The 21,201-nt window shown below is 39.6% G+C and overlaps 1 protein-coding gene across 8 annotated transcripts in view; it reads left to right on the forward strand.

Annotated features, from left to right (window-relative positions):
* PHKB (phosphorylase kinase regulatory subunit beta) overlaps positions 1 to 21,201 on the forward strand; it is a 276,065-nt gene that overhangs the window by 48,033 nt on the left and 206,831 nt on the right. For all 8 annotated transcript variants that reach the window (XM_043600811.1, XM_043600810.1, XM_043600812.1 and 5 more), the window contains one exon: positions 1,181 to 1,319. In XM_043600811.1, coding sequence (XP_043456746.1) covers positions 1,181 to 1,319 — 139 coding nt within the window. The remainder of the gene's footprint in view (positions 1 to 1,180; positions 1,320 to 21,201) is intronic.

A 21,201-nucleotide genomic window follows, 5' to 3' on the forward strand; every position in this document is an offset into this window, starting at 1 on the left:
TGCTTCTTGTGCCATTTATGTGGCCTTGTATGGCAAATAATATAAAATTTAATTTATTTATTTCCCTAAGATAAGGATTTTTTTTGTTGTTGCTGTTTGTGTTAACCTCATATAAAACCTTAATTCATCTTATTTTAGTCAAAATTCTAGAATATGTTCTTATGTGGCCCTTTTATTATCATTGTAGCCATAACTAGATGAAGAAATGTAAATACCTTTTTAAAGAAATGTCAGTTATTTACTTGAGACTTTAAGGACCAATCCTTTCCTCTGGGAAAAATGATAAATACCCTGACATTCTAAAAGAAATGGTAATGATAATGTCAGGTTTGTCTGAGAAAAAGAAGAAAGTTAATTGTTTAATCTCTGTGAAGGAGAAGAATGCTTTAGACCTTTGAAAAACTGTCCTAAAAGTAGTTGACATACGTCAATCTAGATTAGAGTAATTTAATGCATTTTGGTTAAAATCATTTATATTTAGGAATAAAATCACTTTTAGGAAATATAGTTTTAGTGTGTGTATTTTTATATTTTAGGATTCTTATAAAAGGTAATAAAACATTAATTCCAGACTTTTTTTTTAAGTAAAATGTTCTCAAAATAATTATTTACTTGTTTTCATGTCATATGAGAATGGGATTTGGTTTTGAAATGATAAACATATCTCTAGCCTGTATAGTATAATATGTAAAATGAATATATTCCTCAGAAGTCTAGGCACAAATTAGTCATCATGGAAAACAGGATTCTGGTTTATTTAGCAGTGGAACTGGCTTTGGATTTAGCCATTAATGCCACTCTATGTTGTACATTTGTTTTGTTTCCCTATTGAACTTCTGTTGAAAACAATAATAAAAAGATATTGATCTTTTTTTTCTGTATCTGATGTTACAACACTTACTGACATTAAGTATGATATGCTAAAAGCTTTTTAATTGCTAATTAGCTGAGTCCTATCCTCAAAAGTAGAAATATCCTTCCTGCAGAGTGGATTCCCACTTGTGCTGGAGTGACTTACATGAAGTAATTTCTGCATTCGAAAAAGTTGTATACTATTGGTAGGTTTAGGAACAACAGAATTATCAGCAGTAGGATGAGGAAACGAAAGAAGATTGAGATCTTCAGCCCAAGGGAAATGGATGGCTGTACAGTTCATTCTTTTTCTTATCTTCCATTCCAGTGAAGTCAACGTTGCTGCTATATCAAAGTCCAACCACAGGTCTCTTTCCCACTAAAACTTGTGGTGATGATCAGAAGGCAAAAATCCATGACAGTCTTTACTGTGCTGCTGGGGCCTGGGCTTTGGCTCTTGCATACAGGTAAGCTGATGTGTGCTCTCCTAGTAACTGTAAGTCTGGATAATAGGGTTTTGTTGGCCCACGTTGAACTGAGAATCTATCTTTTGGCTCTGCTGATGACTCATTGTGTGTGATCTGTGACTGCTCAAGGCCTCTAAACAAATTTTAAGTTTTCCTAAGGATTTACACCAGACTAGTTCTAACAGTTTAATGACCTTGTGACCAAAATTTTTTTCAACTGTAGGTTTTTAAATCATCATTACTTTTTGGCAGAATTATCTGCTCATTCTCTTTGAGTTATTTGCTTTCAATCAGGATTAATTGTTGATTGAATTTTGCAGATGATAAAACTGGGGCCCAGGTAGTTAGCAGATTTTTCCAAAAATACACAACTTGTTAATGATAGAGCCAGGGCCAGGACACCCCCCACTGCACCCCACCCCACTCTAGTTTAGTATTTTTGCCCAATGCAATTCATGGAGATATTTATCACTTGTTAAATCTGGTTGTAAATCAAATAATTATTTTATAAAGTTAAAAAAATCCCTTTACAATACAAAATATCTTCTTATTTTGTAATATATGGAAAACATTCAGTGTGTGTGTCCTGACTCACCATCAGAGATAAACATTTTAATCATTGTTAAGATTCGGTTTCTGAATATTAATTTTCTGAAGGCGAAACATATGCATGTACTTCTGATTTGAAAATTATATCTTTCACGTGAACATGAGTCCTCTGTTGAAAATTATTGATGTGTTGCACTTAGAAAATCAAATACTGAGATAATATGAAGTAATGGCCTTTAGCACACTTGTTTGCTAATGTCACTACAAGCATTTCCTAACATTCTATGTGAGCACAGTACAGTTTCCTTGAATGTCAAGCTAATACTGGTCCTATGAGTACAGAGAATGCCAGCAACACCTTAACCAAGTGGTCAGGCTAGTAAGGACAGGAGTTGCTTCACTGTGACACAGTGCTAAGTGCACATTGCCCATGTTGACTTCTTACCAAAATGATTAAATAGATCTACCTATGAATAAACAATCAGACAAAGCCAAATTGTGGCTACTTATAAGTCAACTTGCCTGGACTCTTAAAAAATGTAGCTATCAGAGAAGATTAGAAAGTAGTTATGAATATAACTTAGAGTAAGAAAGACTAAAGAAATGATTCAGGAAGATGGTAGAGCAAAAGGATCCTGAGGTAACTTTGTCCCACAAACACCCAAGATAACAGCCACATTAGTGTAACTAACTCTGAAAATGACCAAAAGACTGACAGAACAGACTTTACACAGTTAACTGTAGAGAGGAGGCCACATCGAAAAGAGTAGGAAGGGCAGAGACATGGTTGGGAGCCAGATCCCCTGGGAGACTAACCACAAAGGGGATGCACACCACCAGCACAGAGGAGTGAGAGGATCAGGCTCCACATGGCACTCCAGGCACAGGGGACCCACACTGGGAAGATGGCTATCTATAACATTAAACTTTGAAAGCTAGTGGGGCTTGAATTCTGGAGTTTTTACAATCAGCAAGGCTTAATTCTTCCTTTAAAAATTAGCAGGTTTAGCTCTAGCAGAGCTGGAGGGTGATAGGAAACCGAACACCTGCCTTTAAAGAGCCAGCATAAGAAGTAATGTGGTCACACAGTTTGAAAAGCATGTGGGGTGTTCATAAAAAAGATTTATTTACTAATGTAATGTAATGTAACTTACGTTATTTATCAATGTAATGTAATGTAAATTTATTTACATTAGTAAATAAATCTTGTAAGAACAAGTGCTGGAGGGACAAGGATCTTGAGGATCTTTAGGAGACTTCTTCTGAGAACAAAAGAGGTGTCAGGTGCCATTTCTTTCCCCCTGTGTAGCCTAGAAAGCAGGACACTTGCAGAACCAGCACAAACACTTTCTACTTATTCTGCTTGTACTAAGCACCCTGCCCTGCGTTCTCCTGGGGAACAGCCCCATTTGGTAGGCATGTCTCCAAAGCACCTCCTGCCCCAACACGCCCTGCAAGCAACCCTGGCTGGGACTGGCACCATTTTACAGTGACTCCTGCCCTGAGCAGTGGGGAAGATAACCATCCACACTAGCAAGTCCACAGCCCCAGCAGCTGAAATTTATAGCTAGCTGCACAGAGACAGTGCCTTTCCAATCAGTGTGACTGCAGTCCTGGCAGATAGACGGGGTGCAGGCATCTGTGCTGACTGATGGTCCTGCCCACAAATGAAAGCCTCTCAGGGGCAAAGCAGGGAGAGTGTCCTGCAGGTCAGTGAGACTGCATTTCCAGATGACAGACTGGGGACAGCCATCTGGCTTGACTGCTAGCCCCAACCACTAATGAAAACTGCCCCTAAGGTCAGTGCAACCAGCCCCAGCAGATGGGCTGAGGGCAGACATCTGGTCTAATTGGTGACACTACCCAAATAGAAGCCTGATGCATCCACAGATTGGCTTCTTAACAGGTAGCAAAACCCTACCTGCTGAAACCACAACAGGCAAAGTGAGCCATTGCAGCCTAAAGAACTGAAGGCAAATGTGGCTTAACAAGAGTGGGGCACATGCAACCCACATAGGAGATACCCCTGAAGTACCTGGTTCTGGTAAAGAGAGAGCATTGTGCTATAGGGCATTACAGGACCTCTTCTTCATAAGGCCATGACTTTCGAGATCAGGAGATGCAGCTGACTTTTCTAATACATGAAAACCAATAGATTGTTAGACAAAATGAGACAGAGAAATATGTCCCAAATGAAAGAACAAGACAAAACCACAACAAAAGATCTAACTGAAATAGAAGTAAGCAATATGTCTAATTAAGAATTCAAAGTAATGGTCATAAAGATACTCACTGGATTTGAGAAAAGAGTGGAGGATATCAGTGAGACCTTCAAGAAGATAAAATATAAAAAAGAACCTGTCAGAGATGTAAAAGTCCGTAATTGAAATAAAAAATACACTAAAGGGAATCAATAGAAGATCAGAGGAGGCAGAAGAGTGGATCAGCGACCTGGAAGACTGGGTAAAGGAAAGCAACTGGGCTTTTTTTTTTTTTTTTTTTTTTTTTAGTGGTGTTGAGCAATTTATTATTATTTCTCCTGGTTCTTTGGCTTGACCGAACTCAGCCGGTTTCTCATTTGGGGAGATTTATGTAGGTGTGGACAGATATCCGATGAGGCTGAGGTCAACTAAAGGTCCAGTTGCACTGAATGGCCAAGAAGACACCTTCAAAGGCTGGCTGGGCGTGCTGCTGAGGTTGACAACAGGCACACCTCCGTGTGGCTTTTCCATATGGCACAGGCTTCTTACAACATGGCGTATAGGTTCCAATATGAGAAGACACATCAGAAATAAACAGGCTCAAATGGATGCATCATGCAATCTCAATTCTTTTAATAGCTTCAGACGGGCCAAAGACTTTCAGTGGGCCAACCACAAAGTAGGACTCTGTCCTTCTGGCCTTTCTTTCTTGCTGGACCCTCATCCTTGCTTGTTTCCTCAGTCTCAGAGAAAAAAATATAATAAAAAATGAGAATAGGTTAAGGGAATTCAGTAATATCATCACATGTAATAACGTTCACATTATAGGGATCCCAGGAGGATGTATTTGAAGAAATAAAATCAAAGAAAGAAATAAAACCAAAAACTTTCCAAATCTGGGGAAGTAAACATATCCAGATTCAGGGATCACAGAGAGCCCACAGTGAAATTAACCTAAGGAGGTTCACACCAAGAAACATAATATTAAAATGGCAAAAAGTAGTAACAAAACATCTCAAAGGCAGCAAGAGAAAAAACAGTTACAAATAAGGGAAACCTCATAATGCTATCTGCTGATTTTTCAGTGAAAACTTGAATGTACAGAGATGGAGAAACATTTATACTACAAATGGAAGCTAAAAGAAAGATAGGGTAGCGATACTTTTATCAGACAAAATAGGCTTTAAAACAAAGACTATAATAAGAGATAAAGGACACTACATAATGATAAAAGGAACAGTCCAACAGGATGGTATAACAATTGTAACTATTTATGCACCCACCATGCTACCACCTAAATACATAAAGCAACTATTAACGGACATTAATGAAGAAACTGACAGGAATACAATAATAGTGGGTGACTTTAACACTCTGCTTATATCAATGGATAGATCATTTGGCCAGAAAATCAACAAGGAAACAGTGGCCTTGAATGACACATTGGGTCAATTGGGCCTAACAGATACATTCAGAACATTCCATTCAAAAGCAGTGGAATACGTATTCTTTTCAAGTGCACATGGAATGTCTCTAAAAGATATCACATGTTAGGTCACCAAAGAAGTCTCAATAAATTCAAAAAGACTGAAATAATGTTATGCATCTTTTCTGACCAAAACGATATGAAAATAGAAAGTAATCACAAAAAATCTGGAAAGGGCACAAATACATGGAAACTAAATAACATTCTAACAAATAACAAATGGGTCAACGGACAAACAGAATAAAAAATACATGCAGACAAATGAAAATGAAAATAGAATGGTCCAAAATTTGGGGGATAAAGCAAAACCTGTTCGAAAAGGAGTGATTACAGTCTATCTTAAGCAATGCAGGTCTGTCTTAAGAAAAATTTCAGCTAAACAACCTAATATTACAACGAATGGAGCTTGAAAAAGAAGAGTGAAGAAAGCTAGTAGAAGAAAGGAAATAATAAAGATTAGAGTAGAAATAAATGAAACAGAGACTAAAAACAAAGCAGAATAATTAATGAAACCAGGAAGGGGCTCTTTGAAAAGATGAACAAAAAAGGTAGACCTTTTGCCAGACTCAAAAAAAAAAAAAAGGACTCAAAATCAGCAATGAAGAAATAACAACCAATACCACAGAAATACAAAGGATTATAAGAGAATATTATGAAAGACTTTCCCAACACATGGGCTACCTAGAAGAAATGTATCAATTTCTTAGATGCATATAACCTAACAAAACTGAAGCAGGAAGAAATAGAAAATTTACATGTTAATATAAATAGCAAGATTTCATTCTTTTTCTGCCTGAGTAATGTGTGTGTGTGTATGTGTGTGTGTGTACATATATTACATCTTCTTTAACCATTCATCAATGATTGGACACTTGGATTCTTTGTATACCTAGGCTACTATTGTAAATAATGCTACAAAAAACGTTGGGTGCATATATCTTGTTGAGTAATTTTTTTTCATTTTCTTTGGGTAAATACCAAGTAGAAGAATTACTGGATGATATGGTAATTCTATTTTTACATTTTTGAGGAACCTCCACAATGTTTTTCACAGTAGCTGCACCAATTTGCATTTCCTCCACTGACACACAAAGTGTCCACATCCTCTCCAACATTTGTTATTTCTTGTGATTTTGATTTTATCCATTCTGAGATGTAAATGATATCTCATTGTGTTTTAATTTGCACTCTCTGATGATTGGTGACGCTGACCTTTTCATGTGTCTGTTGGCCGTGTGTAGGTCTTCTCCAGAAAAATATCCATTCCAGTCCTCTGCCCATTTTTTAATTGAACTATTTGGTTTTTGTGTGTTGAATTGTGTTAAGTTCTTTATATATGTTGGATATTAACTCCCTCTCAAAGGTATCACTTGCAAATATATTGTCCCACTCAGTAGGTTGCCTTTATGCCTCATTGCTGGTTTTCTTTGCTGTGCAAAAGCTTTTCATTTTGGCATTCCCAATGGTTTAATCTTGCTTTTGGTTCCCTTACCTGAGGAAACATTTAGAAAAATGTTCTTATGGCCATTGTTGAAAACTTTGTTGCCCATGGTTTTTTTCTAAGAGTTTTATGGTTTCAAGATGGAATAGGAGAAGATGGCGGTGTATGAGGACGCTGGGCTCACCGCGTCTTGCTGATCACTTAGATTCCACCCACATCTGCCTAAATAACCCAGAAAACTGCCAGAAGATTAGCAGAACGGACTCTCTGGAGCAAAGCATAGACAAGAGGCCCACGGAAGAGCATAGGAAAGGCGGAGAGGCAGTGCATGCTACACGGACTGGTGGGAAGGAGCCAGGGCAGTGGAGGGGCAGCCCTCCTGGCAAGGCAGAGCCCCAGTCTGACTTGCAAAAGGGGAGAGGCCGGAATGTGTGAGTTCTGACAGCAAGCAAGACTTAACATCTGGAATGTTAAGTCAGCAGCTCAGCTCAGAGAGCAGGAGGGCAAGAGGACACCAGGAGGGAGAGTATTTGAGCCCTGGAAGACAGAGCTCACCTCAGTGGGGAAGAAAGGGTCTGGCCAATGCCATCTCCCTCTCCCATCCCCCAGCTGAAATCCCAAAGGGAACCAGTCCCTGTCACCGAACTTTCTTGCACCTTGCAAACACCCAATGCTGTGCTTCTGTGGATCCATCCCTCTGACTGTTCTGCCTGCCTCCTGGTGCTGCAGGGCCCCGCCCACAGGGGACCACCCAGGGCAAAAGAAGCTAAGCCTGCCCCTCCTACCCCTGTACACCTTGCGGATCCACCCCGGCTAATATGCCAGATCCCATCAAAGCAGCACTGAAGCCTGGGAGTGTGCAAGTAGCCCAGACAGGGGCCACACCACTCCAGTGTGACCTGCCCCTGGGAGAGGGGAAGAAAAGGTACACACCAGTCTGACTGTGGCCCTATCTGTGGGCTGGGGACAGGCATCAGGTCTGATTGCAGCCCTGCCAACCAACACAAGATATTCCAGACAGCACAGTGGACATGCCCCACAGTTCCACGCCCCTCCAGGGACTATCCAAAATGATGAAATGGAAGAATTCTCAAAAGAAACTCCAGGAAGTAGCGACAGCTAACAAACTGATTAAAAACGATTTAAGCAATATAACGGACCATGAATATAGAATAATAATCGTAAAATTAATCACTGAGCTTGAAAAGTATAGAGGAGAGCAGAGAATCTATTGCTACATAGATCAGAGGACTAAGGAACTGTCAGGAGGAGCTAAAAAATGCTATAAACAAGGTGCAAAATAAAATGGAGGAGACCGCAGCTTGAATTGAAGAGGCAGAAGAGAGAATAGGTGAACTAGAAGATAAAATTATGGAAAGAGGAAGCTGAGAAAAAGAGAGATAAAAAAATCCAGGAGTATGAGGGGGAATTAGAGAACTAAGTGATGCAATCAAGCACAACAATATCCATATAATACGGATTCCAGAAGAGGAAGAGAGAAAAAAAGGTGCTGAAGGGGTACTTCAACAAATCATAGTTGAGAAATTCCATGATCTGGGGAAGGAAACAGGCATTAAAATCCAAGAGGCACAGAGAACTCTCTTCAGACGTATCTTGAATTGATCTTCTGCGTGACATATCATAACAAAACTGGCAAACTACCAGGATAAAGAGAAAATTCTGAAAGCAGCTAGGGATAAGCACCCTCTAACATATAAAGGGAGACTGATAAGACTAGTGACGGATCTATCTAATGAAACTTGGCAGGTCAGAAAGGAATGGCAGGAAATCTTCAATGTGATGAACAGAAAAAATATGCAGCCGAGAATCCTTTATCCAGCAAGTCTGCCATTCAGAATAGAAGGAGAGTTAAAGGTCTTCTCAAAAAAAAAAAAAAAGAAGGGATTCATCACCACTAAACAAGCCCTACAAGAGATCCTAAGGGGGATTCTGTGAGTGAAATGTTGCAAGGACCACAAAGGACCAGAGACATCACTACAAGCATGAAACGTACAGACATCACAATGACTCTAAACCCATATCATTCTACAACACTGTATGTAAATGGACTAAATGTTCCAACCAAAAGACATACGGTATCAGAATGGCCAAAAAAACAAGACCCATCTATTTGCTGTCTACAAAAAGAGACTCCTTTTAGACTTGAGGACACCTTCAGATTGAAAGTGAGGGGATGCCGAACTATCTATCATGCTACTGGAAGTCAAAAGAAAGCTGGAGTCGACATACTTATATCAGACAAACTGACATTAAATTAAAGGCTGTAACAAGAGAGGAAGAAGGGCATTATATAATAATTACAAGGTCTATCCATCAGGAAGAGCTAACAACTATAAGTGTCTATGCGCCAAATACGGGAGCCCCCAAATATATAAAACAATTACTCAAGGGGCACCTGGGTGGTGCAGTCGGTTAAGCGTCTGACTTCAGCCAGGTCATGATCTCGCGGTCCGTGAGATCAAGCCCCGTGTAGGGCTCTGGGCTGATGGTTCAGAGCCTGGAGCCTGTTTCCGATTCTGTGTCTCCCTCTCTCTCTGCCCCTTGCCCGTTCATGCTCTGTCTCTCTCTGTCCCAAAAATAAATAAACGTTGAAAAAAAAATTAAAAAAAATAATAAAACAATTACTCACAAACATAAGCAACCTTATTGATAAGAATGTGGGAATTGCAAGGGACTTTAACACTCCACTTACAGAAATGGATAGATCATCTAGACACACGGTCAATAAAGAAACGAGGGCCCTGAATGATACATTGGATCAGAGGACTTCACAGATATATTTAGAACTCTGTATCCCAAAGCAGCAGAATATACTTTCTTCTCGAGTGCACATGGAACATTCTCCAAGATAGATCACATACTGGGTCACAAAACAGCCCTTCATAAGTATACAAGAATTGAAATCATACCTTGCATACTTTCAGACCACAATGCTGTGAAGCTTGAAATCAACCACAGGAAAAAGTCTGGAAAACCTCCAAAAGCATGGAGGTTAAAGAACACCCTACTAAATAATGAATAGGTCAACCAGGCAATTAGAAAAGAAATTAAAAAATGTATGGAAACAAATGAAAATGAAAATACAACAATCCAAACGCTTTGGGATGCAGCGAAGACAGTCATGAGAGGAAAATAATTGCAGTCCAGGACTATCTCAAGAAACAAGAAAAATCCTAAATACAAAGTCTAACAGCACACCTAAAGGAAATAGAAGCAGAACAGTAAAGACACCCCAAACCCAGCAGACGAAGAGAAATAATAAAGATCAGAACAGAAATAAACAACACAGAATCTAAAAAAACTGTAGAGCAGATCAATGAAACGAAGAGTTGGTTTTTTGAAAAAATAAACAAAATTGATAAACCTCTAGCCAGGCTTCTCAAAAAGGAGAGGGAGATGACTGAAATAGATAAACACATGAATGAAAATGGAATTATTACAACCAATCCCTCAGAAATACAAGCAATTATCAGGGAATACTATGAAAAATTATATGCCAACAAACTGGACAACCTGGAAGAAATGGAAAAATTCCTAAGCACCCACACACTTCCAAAACTCAATCAGGAGGAAATAGAAAGCTTGAACAGACCCATAACTTGAATCAGTTATCAAAAATCTCCTAACAAATATGAGTCCAGGACCAGACGACTTCACAAGGGAATTCTACCAGACATTTAAAGCAGAGATAATACCTATTCTTCTCAAGCTGTTCCAAAAAATCAAAAGGGAAGGGAAACTTCCAGACTCATTCTATGAAGCCAGTATTACTTTGATTCCTAAACCAGAAAGACACCCAGCAAAAAAAGAGAACTACAGGCCAATATCCCTGATGAATATGGATGCAAAAATTCTCAATAAGATACTAGCAAATCGAATTCAACAACATATAAAAAGAATTATTCACCATGATCAAGTGGGATTCATTCCTGGGATGCAGGGCTGGTTCAACAATCGCAAACCAATGTGATACATCACATTAATAAAAGAAAAGAAATATATGATCCTCTCTATCGATGCAGAAAAAGCATTTTACAAAATCCAGCATCCTTTCTTAATAAAAACCCTTGAGAAAGTCGGGATAGAAGGAACATACTTAAAAATCATAAAAGCCATTTATGAAAAGCCCACAGCTAATATCATCCTAAATGGGGAAAAACTGAGAGTTTTTGCCCTGAGGTCAGGAACAGGACAGGGATGTCCACTCTCATCGCTGTTGTTTAATATAGTGTTGGAAGTTCTAGCATCAGCAATCAAACAACAATAGGAAATCAAAGCCATCAAAATTGGCAATGATGATGTCAAGATTTCACTTTTTGCAGATGACATGATATTATTAATGGAAAACACGATAGGCTCCACCAATAGTCTGCTAGAACTGATAACATGAATTCAGCAATGTCTCAGGATACAAAATCATTTTACAGAATACAGTTGCATTTTTTTTTCAATATATGAAGTTTATTGTCAAATTGGTTTCCATAAAACACCCAGTGCTCATCCCAAAAGGTGCCCTCCTCAATACCCATCACCCACCTTCCCCTCACTCCCACCCCCCATCAACCCAGAGTTTGTTCTCCGTTTTTAAGAGTCTCTTATGCTTTGGCTCTCTTCCACTCTAACCTCTTTATTTTTCTTTCCTTCCCCTCCCCCATTGGTTTCTGTTAAGTTTCTCAGGATCCACATAAGAGTGAAACCATATGGTATCTGTCTTTCTCTGTATGGCTTATTTCACTTAGCACCACACTCTCCAGTTCTATCCACGTTGCTACAAAGGGCCATATTTCATTCTTTCTCATTGCCATGTAGTATTCCATTGTGTATATAAACCACAATTTCTTTATCCATTCATCAGTGGATGGACATTTAGGCTCTTTCCATAATTTGGCTATTGTTGAGAGTGCTGCTATAAACATTGGGGTACAAGTGGCCATATGCATCAGTACTCCTGTATCCCTTGGGTAAATTGCTAGCAGTGCCATTGCTGGGTTATAGGGTAGGTCTATTTTTAATTTTTTGAGGAACCTCCACACTGTTTTCCAGAGCGGCTGCACAAATTTGCATTCGCACCAACAGTGCAAAAGGGTTCCCGTTTCTCCACATCCTGTTCAGCTCTGTAGTCTCCTGATTTGTTCATTTTGGCCACTCTGACTGGCATGAGGTGATATCTGAGTATGGTTTTGATTTGTATTTCCCTGATAAGGAGTGACTTTGAGCATCTTTTCATGTGCCTGTTGGCCATCCGGATGTCTTCTTTAGAGAAGTGTCTATTCATGTTTTCTGCCCATTTCTTCACTGGATTATTTGTTTTTCGGATGTGGAGCTCTTTATAGATTTTGGATACTAGCCCTTTGTCTGATATGTCATTTGCAAATATCTTTTCCCACTCCGTTGGTTGCCTTTTAGTTTTGTTGGTTGTTTCCTTTGCTGTGCAGAAGCTTTTTATCTTCATGCGGTCCCAGGAGTTCATTTTTGCTTTTAATTCCCTTGCCTTTGGGGATGTGTCAAGTAAAAAATTGCTACGGCTGAGGTCAGAGAGGTCTTTTCCTGCTTTCTCCTCTAGGGTTTTGATGGTTTCCTGTCTCACCTTTAGGTCCTTTATCCATTTTGAGTTTATTTTTGTGAATGGTGTGAGAAAGTGGTCTAGTTTCAATCCTCTGCATGTTGCTGTCCAGTTCTCCCAGCACCATTTGTTAAAGAGACTGTCTTTTTCCATTGGATAGTCTTTCCTGCTTTGTCAAAGATGAGTTGGCCATACGTTTGTAGGTCTAGTTCTGGGGTTTCTATTCTATTCCATTGGTCTGTGTGTCTGTTTTTGTGCCAACACCATGCTGTCTTGATGATGACGGCTTTGTAGTGGAGGTTAAAGTCTGGGATTGTGATGCCTCCTGCTTTGGTCTTCTTCTTCAAAATTACTTTGGCTATTCGGGGCCTTTTGTGGTTCCATATGAATTTTAGAATTGCTTGTTCTAGTTTTGAGAAGAATGCTGGTACAATTTTGATTGGGATTGCATTGAATGTGTAGATGGCTTTCGTAGTATTGACATTTTAACAATATTTATTCTTCCAATTATTGAGCACAGAATGGTTTCCATTTCTTTATGTCTTCTAAAATTTCCTTCTAAACCATTCCATAGTTTTCAGCATACAGATCTTTTACATCTTTGGTTAGATTTATCCCTAGGTATTTTATGCTTCTTGGTGCAATTGTGAATGGGATCAGTTTCTTTATTTGTCTTTCGGTTGCTTCATTATTAGTGTATAAGAATGCAACTGATTTCTGTACATTGATTTGGTATCCTCCAACTTTGCTAAATTCATGTATCAGTTCTAGCAGGCTTTTGGTGGAGTCTATCGGATTTTCCATGTATAATATGTCATCTGCAAAAAGTGAAATCTTAACTTCATCTTTGCCAATTTTGATGCCTTTGATTTCCTTTTGTTGTCTGATTGCTGATGCTAGAACTTCCAACACTATGTTAAACAATGGCGGTGAGAGTGGACATCCCTGTCATGTTCCTGATCTCAGGGAAAAAAGCTCTCAGTTTTTCCCCATTGAGGATGATGTTAGCTGTGGGGTTTTCATAAATGGCTTTTATGATGTTTAAGTATGTTCCTTCTATCCCGACTTTCTCTAGGGTTTTTATTAAGAAAGGGTGCTGAATTTTGTCAAAGGCCTTTTCTGCATTGATGGACAGGATCATATGGTTCTTATCTTTTCTTTTATTAATGTGATGTATCACGTTGATTTGCGAATGTTGAATCAGCCCTGCATCCCAGGAATGAATCCCACTTGATCATGGTGAATAATTCTTTTTTTTTTTTTTAATTTTTTTTTCAACGTTTATTTGTTTTTGGTAGAGAGAGAGACAGAGGATGAATGGGTGAGGGGCAGAGAGAGAGGGAGTCACAGAATCAGAAACAGTCTCCAGGCTCCGAGCCATCAGCCCAGAGCCCGACGCGGGGCTCGAACTCACGGACTGCGAGATCGTGACCTGGCTGAAGTTGGACGCTTAACCGCATGCGCCACCCAGGCGCCACTATAATTCTTTTTATATGCTGTTGTATTCGTTATGCTAGTATCTTATTGAGAATTTTTGCATCCATATTCATCAGGGATATTGGCCTGTAGTTCTCTTTTTTTGCTGGGTGTCTTTCTGGTTTAGGAATCAAAGTAATGCTGGCTTCATAGAATGAGTCTGGAAGTTTTCCTTCCCTTTCTATTTTTTGGAATAGCCTGAGAAATATAGGTATTATCTCTGCTTTAAACGTCTGGTAGAACTCCCCTCGGAAGCCATCTGGTCCTAGACTCTTATTTGTCGGGACATTTTTGATGACTGATTCAATTTCTTTGCTGGTTATGGGTCTGTTCAAGCTTTCTATTTCCTCCTGATTGAGTTTTGGAAACTTGTGGGTGTTTAGAAGTTTGTCCATTTCTTCCAAGTTGTCCAATTTGTTGGCGTATACTTTTTTATAGTATTCCCTGATAATTGCTTGTATCTCCGAGGGATTGATTGTAATAATTCCATTTTCATTCATGTATTTATCTATTTCGGTCTTCTCCCTTTTCTTTTTTAGAAGCCTGGCTAGAGGTTTATCAATTTTGTTTATTTTTTCAAAAAACCAACTCTTCATTTCATTGATCTGCTCTACAGTTTTTTTAGATTCTGTGTCGTTTATTTCTGTTCTGATCTTTATTATTTCTCTTCGTCTGCTGGGTTTAGGCGGTCTTTGCTATTCTGTTTCTATTTCCTTTAGGTGTGCTGTTAGATTTTGTATTTGGGATTTTTCTTGTTTCTTGAGATAGGCCTGGATTGCAATGTATTTTCCTCCCAGGACTGCCTTTTCTGCATCCCAAAGCGTTTGGATTGTTTTATTTTCACTTTCATTTGTTTCCATATATTTTTCATTTCTTCTCTAATTGCCTGGTTGACCCATTCATTCTTTAGTAGGGTGTTCTTTTTTTTTTTAAAAATTTTTTTTCAACGTTTATTTATTTTTTGGGACAGAGAGAGACAGAGCATGAACGGGGGAGGGGCAGAGAGAGAGGGAGACACAGAATCGGAAACAGGCTCCAGGCTCTGAGCCATCAGCCCAGAGCCTGACGCGGGGCTCGAACTCACGGACCGTGAGATCGTGACCTGACTGAAGTCGGACGCTTAACCGACTGTGCCACCCAGGCGCCCCTAGCCGGGTGTTCTTTAACCTCCTTACTTTTGGAGGTTTTCCAGAGTTTTTCCTCTGGTTGATTTCAAGCTTCACAGCATCGTGGTCTGAAAGTATGCATGGTACGATCTCAATTTTTGTATACTTATGAAGGTCTGTTTTGTGACCCAGTATGTGATCTATCTTGGAGAATGTTCCATGTGCACTTGAGAAGAAAGTATATTCTGTTGCTTTGGGATGCAGAGTTCTAAATATATCTGTCAAATCCATCTGACCCAATGTCTCATTCAGGGCCCTTGTTTCTTTATTGACCATGTGTCTAGATGATCTATCCACTTCTGTAAGTGGAGTGTTAAAGTCCCCTGCAATTACCACATTCTTATCAATAAGGTTGCTTATGTTTGTGATTGTTTTATATATTTGGGGGCACCTGTATTCGGCCCATAGACATTTATAATTGTTAGCTCTTCCTGATGGATAGACCCTGTGATTATTATATAATGCCCTTCTTCATCTCTTTTTACAGCCTTTAAAGTCTAGTTTGTCTGATATAAGTATGGCTACTCCAGCTTTCTTTAGACTTCCAGTGGCATGATAAATAGTTCTCCATCCCCTTACTCTCACTCTGAAGGTGTCCTCAGGTCTAAAGCGAGTCTTTTGTGGACAGCAAATAGATGGTCTTGTTTCTTTATCCATTCTGATACCCTATGTCTTTTGGTTGGCGCATTTAGTCCATTTACATTCAGTGTTATAGAAAGATATGGTTTTAGCGTCATTGTGATGTCCATAGGTTTCATGCTTGTAGTGATATCTCTGGTACTTTGTCTCACAGGATCCCCCTTAGGATCTCTTGTAGGGCTGGTTTAGTGGTGACGAATTCCTTCAGTTTTTGTTTGTTTGGGAATACCTTTATCTCTCCTTCTATTTTAAATGACAGACTTGCTCCAGAAAGGATTCTCGGCTGCATATTTTTTCTGTTCATCACATGGAAGATCTCCTGCCATTCTTTCTGGCAGCCAAGTTTCAGTAGAGAGATCAGTCACGAGTCTTATAGGTCTCCCTTTATATGTTACAGCACGTTTATCTCTAGCTGCTTTCAGAATTTTCTCTTTATCCTTGTATTTTGCCAGTTGCACTATGATATGTCATGCAGAAGATCGATTCAAGTTCCGTCTGAAGGGAGTTCTCTGTGCCTCTTGGATTTCAATGCCTTTTCCTTCCCCAGATCCGGGAAGTTCTCAGCTATTATTTCTTAAGTACAACTTCAGCACCTTTCCCTTTCTCTTCCTCCTCTGGAATACCAATTACACGTATATTATTTCTCTTTAGTGCATCACTTAGTTCTCTAATTTTCCCCTCAAACTCCTGGATTTTTTTATCTCTCTTTTTCTCAGCTTCTTCTTTTTCTATAATTTTATCTTCTAGTTCTCCAATTGTCTCCTCTGCCTCTTCAATCCAAGCCGTAGTTGTCTACATTTTATTTTGCAGCTCATGGATAGCATTTTTAAGCTCCTCCTGGCTGTGCCTTAGTCCCTTGATCTGTAGCAAGAGATTCTCTGCTGTCCTGTATAGTGTTTTCAAGCCCAGCGATTAATTTTATGACTATTATACTAAATTCACTTTCTGTTATATTGTTTAAATCATTTTTGATCAGTTCGTTAGCTGTCGTTATTTCCTGGACGTTTTTCTGATGGGAATTCTTTGGTTCATTTTGGACAGTCCCTGTAGTGTCGCGGGACTGCGGGGCACTTCCCCTGTGCTGTCTTGAGTAACTTGCATTGGTGGGCAGGCCGGAGTCACACCTGATGTCTGCCCCCAGCCCACTCCTGGGCTACAGTTAGACTGGTGTGTGCCTTCTCTTCCCCTCTCCTAGGGGCGGGATTCACTGTGGGTGGCAGCCTGTCTGGGATACTTGCACACTGCCAGGCTTGTGGTGCTGGGGATCTGGCGTATTAGCTGGGGTGAATCTGCAAGGTGCACAGGGGTGGGAGGGGCAGGCTCAGCTCACTTTTCCATTGAAGATCTGCTTTGGGAGGGGCCCTGTGGCACTGGGAGGGGGTCAGACGCGGGAGGGATGGATCCGCAGAAGCACAGCATTGGCTGTTTGCGCGGTGCAAGCAAGTTCCCTGGCAGGACCTGGTTCCCTTTGGGATTTTGGCTGGGGAACGGGCATTGGAGATGGTGCTGGCGAGCACCTTTGTTCCCTGCCAAGCTGAGTTCTTTCATCTTGGGCTCCTTGACTCTCCCTCCCATTGTCCTCCAGCCCTCCCGCTCTCTGAATAGAGCTGGTAGCTTATAACCTTTCAGATGTCAAGTCCTGCTTGCTGTCGGAACACACTCCGGCCAGCGGGCCTCTCGTCTGCGCTTGGCTCTGCAGACTCCATTCTGCTAGTCTTCTGGCGGTTTTCTGGGTTATTTAGGCAGCTGTAGGTGGAATCTAAGTGATCAGCAGGACGCATGGTGAGCCTAGCATCCTCCTATGCTGCCATCTTCCCAGGATGTCTTCATCAGTTGCATTTTTAACACTAATAATGAAGCAACAGAAAGACAAAGAAACTGATCCCATTCACAATTGCACCAAGAAGCATAAAATACCTAGGAATAAACCTATCCAAAGAAGTAAAAATGTGTGTGCTGAAAACTATAGAATGGTTTTGAGGAAAGTTGAAGATGACATAAAGAAATGGAAACCATTCCGTGTTCAATAATTGGAAGAATAAATATTGTTAAAATGTCAATACTACCCAAAGCTATCTACACATTCAGTGCAATCCCAATCAAAATTGCACTAGGATTCTTAAAACTAGAACAAGCAATCCTAAAATTCATATGGAACCACAAAAGGCCCTAAATAGCCAAAGGAATTTTGAAGAAGAAGACCAAAGCGGGAGGCATCATAATCCCAGACATTAGCCTCTACCAGAAAGCTGTTATCATCAAGACATCATGCTATTCGCCCAAAAACAGACACATAGACCAATGGTATAGAATAGAAACCCCAGAATTAGACCCATGAAAGTATGGCTAACTGATCTTTGACAAAGCAGGAAAGACTATCCAATGGAAAAAAGTCCGTCTCTTTAACAAATGGTGTTGGGAGACCCGGACAGCAACATGGAGAAGATGGAGAAGGATGAATCTAGACCCCCTTCTCACACCATTCACAAACGTAAACTCAAAATGGATAAAGGACCTGAATGTGAGACAGGAACCCATCAAAACCCTAGAGGAGAAATAGGAGAAAACCTCTCTGACCTCAGCCGCAGTAATTTCTTACATGACATATCCCCAAAGGCAAGGGAATTAAAAGCAAAAATGAAATGTTGGATCCTCATGAAGATGACAAGCTTGTGCACCGCCAAGGAAACAATCAACTGAACTAAAAGCCAACCAACGGAGTGGGAAAAGATATTTGCAAATGACATATCAGACAAAGGGCTAGTATCCAAAATCTATAAAGAGCTTACCAAACTGCACACCCAAAAGACAAATAATCCAGTGAAGAAATGGGCAGAACACATGAGTAGACACTTCTCTAAAGAGGACATCCAGATGGCCAACAAGCACATGAAATCATGCTCAATGTCGCTCCTCATCAGGGAAATACAAGTCAAAACCACACTCAGTTATCACTGCACACCAGTCAGAATGGCCAAAATGAACAAATCAGGAGACTATAGATGGTGGCGAGGATGTAGAGAAATGGGAACCCTCTTGCACTGTTGGTCGGAATGCAAACCGGTGCAGTTGCTCTCAAAACAGTGTGGATGTTTCTCAAAACAGTAAAAATAGATCTACCCTGTGACCCAGCAATAGCACTGCTAGGAATTTACCCAAGGGATACAGGAGTGCTGATGCATAGGGGCAATTGTACCCCAATGTTTATAGCAGCACTTTCAACAATAGCGTAAGTAATGCAAAGAGGCTAAATGTCCATCAATTGATGAATGCATAAAGAAATTGTTGTTTATATACATATTGGAATACTACGTGGCAGTGAGAAAGAATGCAATCTGGCCTTTTGTAGCAACGTGGATGGAACTGGATAGTGTTATGCTAAGTGAAGTAAGTTATACAGGGAAATACAGATACCATATGTTTTCACTCTTATGTGGATCCTGAGAAACTTAACAGGAGACCATGGGGTAGGGGGGAAGAAAAGCAGTTATAGAGGGAGGGAGCCAAAATATAAGAGACTCTTAAAAACTGAGAACAAACAGGGTTGATGGGAGTTGGGACGGATGGGAGTGTCGGTGATGGGTATTGAGGGGGGCCCCAGTTGGAATGCGTACTGTGTGTTGTATGGAAACCAATTTGACAATAAATTTCATATTTTTAAAAATTAATTAATTAATTTAAAAAAATGTTTATGGCTTTGTGTCTCAGTAATTCATTTGGAGTTTATTTTTGTGTGCAGTGTAAGGAACTGGTCCAGTTTTATTCTTTTGCATGTAGCTCTTTAGTTTTCCTGGCACCATTTATTGAAGAGACTGCCTTTTCCCAATTACACATTATTACTTCCTTTGTTGTACATTAATCAACCATATAAGTGTGGGTTTATTTATTCATATGTGGAATTTAAGAAACCAAATAAATAAATGAACAAACAAAAAAGAGGCAAACAAAAAACCATACTTTTTTTAAAATTTTTTTTCAACGTTTTTTATTTATTTTTGGGACAGAGAGAGACAGTGCATGAACGGGGGAGGGGCAGAGAGAGAGGGAGACACAGAATCGGAAACAGGCTCCAGGCTCCGAGCCATCAGCCAAGAGCCTGGCGTGGGGCTCGAACTCACGGACCGGACCGCGAGATCGTGACCTGGCTGAAGTCGGACGCTTAACCGACTGCGCCACCCAGGCGCCCCAAAACCATACTCTTAAATGCAGGTAACAAACTGGTAGTTGCCAGAGAGTAGGTAGGTGGATGGGGGGGATAGGCGAAATAGATAAAGGAGATCAAGAATACACTTATCTTCAGGAATATTGAGTACCATATTGTTGACTCATTATATTATACACCTGAAACTAATATAACACTGTAAGTTAATCATACTTCATTTAAAAAAAGAAAAAGGCAAAAATGTTAAATTAGTCAACGAAATAAACATGGCACTCAAATGCAATCTTTTATTGTATCCAACATTAGAAATAAATCCTAAAAGGTATATCTTGGGTATATTTGGGTAAATTTGATATAGCATATATGTTAGATAATTTAGTAACAATATTAAATTCCTTGGGTGTGGTGATAATATTATGGTTTTGAAGGCAAATGTCCTTGTTTTTAGGACATGTTTTTGAAGTGTGTGATAAGTAAATTCACGGATTATTATTCTTCCATTTATTCATTTTTTAGAATTAAAAGTATTCATCAGATCATATTAAAACTTGAGTTTACCTCCACAGAGCTTATTAAGGAGAGTGGAATATTGCTAGATCCTGGTAGAAAATAAAGGAATTATTTCAGGTCATCATATTCACCTTAAATCTGTGAAAAGGTAATAAATATATCCTGGCAGCCTAAATGTTTTTACTCAAATGCACCTGTCTTTTTTGTTGTTGTTGTTGTTTGTTTGTTTGTTTGTTTTACTTTCTTAGTCAGAAGTGAAATATTCTTCTGGTTTCTACTTTATTTGGTGACGAAAGGAGAAATAGGGGAACTTCATTAAAAGAGAAGAACTCTTCATAGTGGCTGATTTATTCTGGAATATTTTAGTTTTGGTTAAATGCTTATTAAAATTAGGGGCAGAAAATTATTTTAAAGACAATTTAATGGGGTGCCTGGTGGTTCTTTCAGTTAAGTGTCTGACTCTTGACTTTGGCCCAGGTTGTGATCTCAGAGTTTGTGAGTTCGAGCCTTGCATTGAATGGGGCTGTCAGGGTGGAATCTCCTTGGGATTCTTTCTTTGCCTGGGTTTCTCTCTCTCTCTCTCAAAATAAATAAATAAACTTAAAAAAGACAATTTTAGAAAAACTTGAAATTTATTTTGTTTTATTTTTAGATGAGGTTGGAATTGC

The sequence above is a fragment of the Prionailurus bengalensis genome, chromosome E2 (assembly GCF_016509475.1).
Source record: "Prionailurus bengalensis isolate Pbe53 chromosome E2, Fcat_Pben_1.1_paternal_pri, whole genome shotgun sequence".
In the NCBI taxonomy this organism is placed as follows: Eukaryota; Metazoa; Chordata; class Mammalia; order Carnivora; family Felidae; genus Prionailurus; species Prionailurus bengalensis.